The sequence below is a fragment of the Bombina bombina genome, chromosome 1 (assembly GCF_027579735.1).
Source record: "Bombina bombina isolate aBomBom1 chromosome 1, aBomBom1.pri, whole genome shotgun sequence".
Taxonomy (NCBI): domain Eukaryota; kingdom Metazoa; phylum Chordata; class Amphibia; order Anura; family Bombinatoridae; genus Bombina; species Bombina bombina.
The window spans coordinates 1,446,507,388-1,446,510,072 of NC_069499.1; the positions used below are offsets into that span (position 1 = coordinate 1,446,507,388).

At 35.6% G+C, this 2,685-nt stretch overlaps 1 protein-coding gene across 1 annotated transcript; it reads left to right on the plus strand.

The window, feature by feature from the left end:
- Window positions 1–1,276: 1,276 nt before the first annotated feature.
- Window positions 1,277–2,215, plus strand: LOC128666226 (olfactory receptor 6N2-like). The gene has a single exon (XM_053720697.1). The coding sequence runs from the start codon at window positions 1,277–1,279 to the stop codon at window positions 2,213–2,215; it is 939 nt and encodes a 312-aa protein (XP_053576672.1).
- Window positions 2,216–2,685: the final 470 nt, after the last annotated feature.

A 2,685-nucleotide genomic window follows, 5' to 3' on the forward strand; every position in this document is an offset into this window, starting at 1 on the left:
CAGGGTAGACCAAATGGGCTCTCTTAATATATTGGTGTTTAAGGCTATAATTTAAGTGCCATGTTCAAGTCTGGAAGACATTTAACAGTGTTGTGCAGGACATAGCTGGACCTAGAAACATTTCTCAAGGCTAGTTGGATGTAAATAATGGCATATAGGGCAATCACTGCTAGCGTTACTATAATTTTAAAGTATCCAGAGCCTACCTTGAAAATCTAATATATGAGCATATAAAAAGGCATGCACAATGAAATTTAAATATAGTTCAATAGGAAGATATGGGGTGCTGCTGCCATACATAATAGGTGATAATCAGCTAATGATAGTAACTAGGTGAGGAGTGTAAGTGCTTATAGTGGGGTATTAATGTCAACCTTCTATAATCTGCACTTCCCTAATAGCCTGATCCTTTTTATGAGTATATAAGGAACCAATAGGTTTTATAATATATAATGGATGGAAGTAGCTGACTCACAATATTATACATTATTTAGTATTTGTGGGGTTACCATGGACTTCAGTAGTTATATATGTGAGGGTCACACTAGGATTTAAGCAGATTTCAGACTGGCTGTCATCAATTAAGTAAATCTTATACATTTAAAGACTGGAGAGAGCATAGATAAGTGTACTCAGATATATTCACAATTAACCACCACTGAGTGGAAGAACATTATAATCTGTCCTTGGTCAAGATGAACAAGTTCTCACCAGGTTCCATTAATTGCTCCCATCATCCGATCCCAGTTATAATGAGCATTACCCATTTGAGTATGGTTTTGTGCAGAGATCCATAACTGCTATTATCTATCCAGGTACAGTAAATGGTGAGTCTCTCAGTTATGGGAGGGAGAGCAGCGTTGGTGGCTCTGAGCCTCGAGACCTCTGTGCAGCTTTTATTATTCACTGGTACTAGGGCATGCTTCGCTAGCATTTTCAACTCTGCAGTTAGGGCTCCCTCTTCCCGGGCCATACCCCGAGCGACCAATAAATATTATTTTTGTAATGCATAAAATAAATCATGCAACAAAAAATATTAGTGGTTATGTTTATAATTTATATTTACAAGAAATTGTTTGTATATAGTATTTTTTATGTAGGCACTTATTTAATGTGATATTCTATAACACAATTAGCATTGTTATAAACATATCTTTTTTATTTTTAACTTTACATCTTTAAATAATTAAACTTCACTAATCTTTAATTAATTTTATTCCTAGGAACATTAGAAATTTAACACAGAAGCAACCTTTTTATGAACTTATACAGCAACATGGAAATTAATCATACAAATCACTCCCTTGTTACAAAATTCATCATTGTTGGTTTTACAGATCTCAACGGATGTGAGAGTCTACTTTTCATTTTACTTTTCCTTATCTACCTTTTCACACTCAGTGGTAATGTTACAGTAATAACTCTTATTTATACACAGAAACACCTGCAAGTTCCACTCTACTTTTTTGTGGTTATACTTTCCTTCCTGGAGATTTGGTATACAACAGTTACAATACCTAAAATGTTGGCAAACCTGCTGAATCAGAAGCTTATCTCATTCATTGGATGTATCTTGCAGATTTATTTCTTACATTGTCTGGGCATCACTGAGACCTATCTTTTAACAGCAATGGCATTTGACCGCTATGTTGCCATATGCAATCCTCTTAGGTATCCAACCATAATGAACACAACATTTTGTTTCCATTTGATAGGTTGCTGTTGGGTTCTTGGGTTCATATGGCCTGTGCCCCAAATACTTTTGCTTTCCAAATTGAAGTTCTGTTCCTCAAACAAGATTGATCATGTTTTTTGTGACTTTGATCCTCTAATGAAGTTAGCATGTTCTGATATTTCCCTCAATCTTTCTGTAGACTTTGTTATGTTTTCCATTCTTTTGTTATTTGCTTTATTTTGTATAATTTATTCCTACTTCAAGATAATTTCAGTTATTTTAAAAATAAGATCAAAACAGGGGCAGAAACGGGCATTTTCAACTTGTGTTGCACATCTCACCGTTGTGATACTCTTTTTTGGTAGTGCAGGCTTTATGTATGTAAGGTTTACCAAAAATTATCCCATTGTTTTTGACAGAGGGCTAGCCGTGATTTACTCGGTTATAACCCCCATGTGTAATCCAATTATTTATAGCCTGAGAAACCGAGAAATCAGAGATGTAATAAGGAAAAGACTTTCAAAACTCAATAACTATTAATAACTAAATAATTCCTACCCTTTTCCAGTCCCAAGCTCTTCCAATTGGTTTTCAAAGGGCTAGCAAATCCTTTTGTAATGTAAAAACTATTCACATTCTTTGCATTGAGGCATTTCCACTCTAGCTTTCATATTTTTCAGATATTTAAGGGCAAGATTACAAGTCGTGCGGCAAATCTAAATTTACCATTAGCAAAAACACAGCTAGCGATAAGCTTTTTGCGATTTTTGGGATCCACTCATATTACAAATAATCAGCTAGATTTCGAGTTTTCAGCAGCTATAGGGCAATTAAAAACTGCCACAAAAGCAGCGTTATTTCACCTCCCTATAGCGCTGCTATTACAGGTTTACAAAAAGCAGGCTTGTGCGGGCAATTGTGTTGAGCTCCATATCACACCAAAATACAAGCGCTGCTTTGACGTGCTAGTGCACGATTTCCCCATAGACATCAATGGGGAGAGCCGGCAA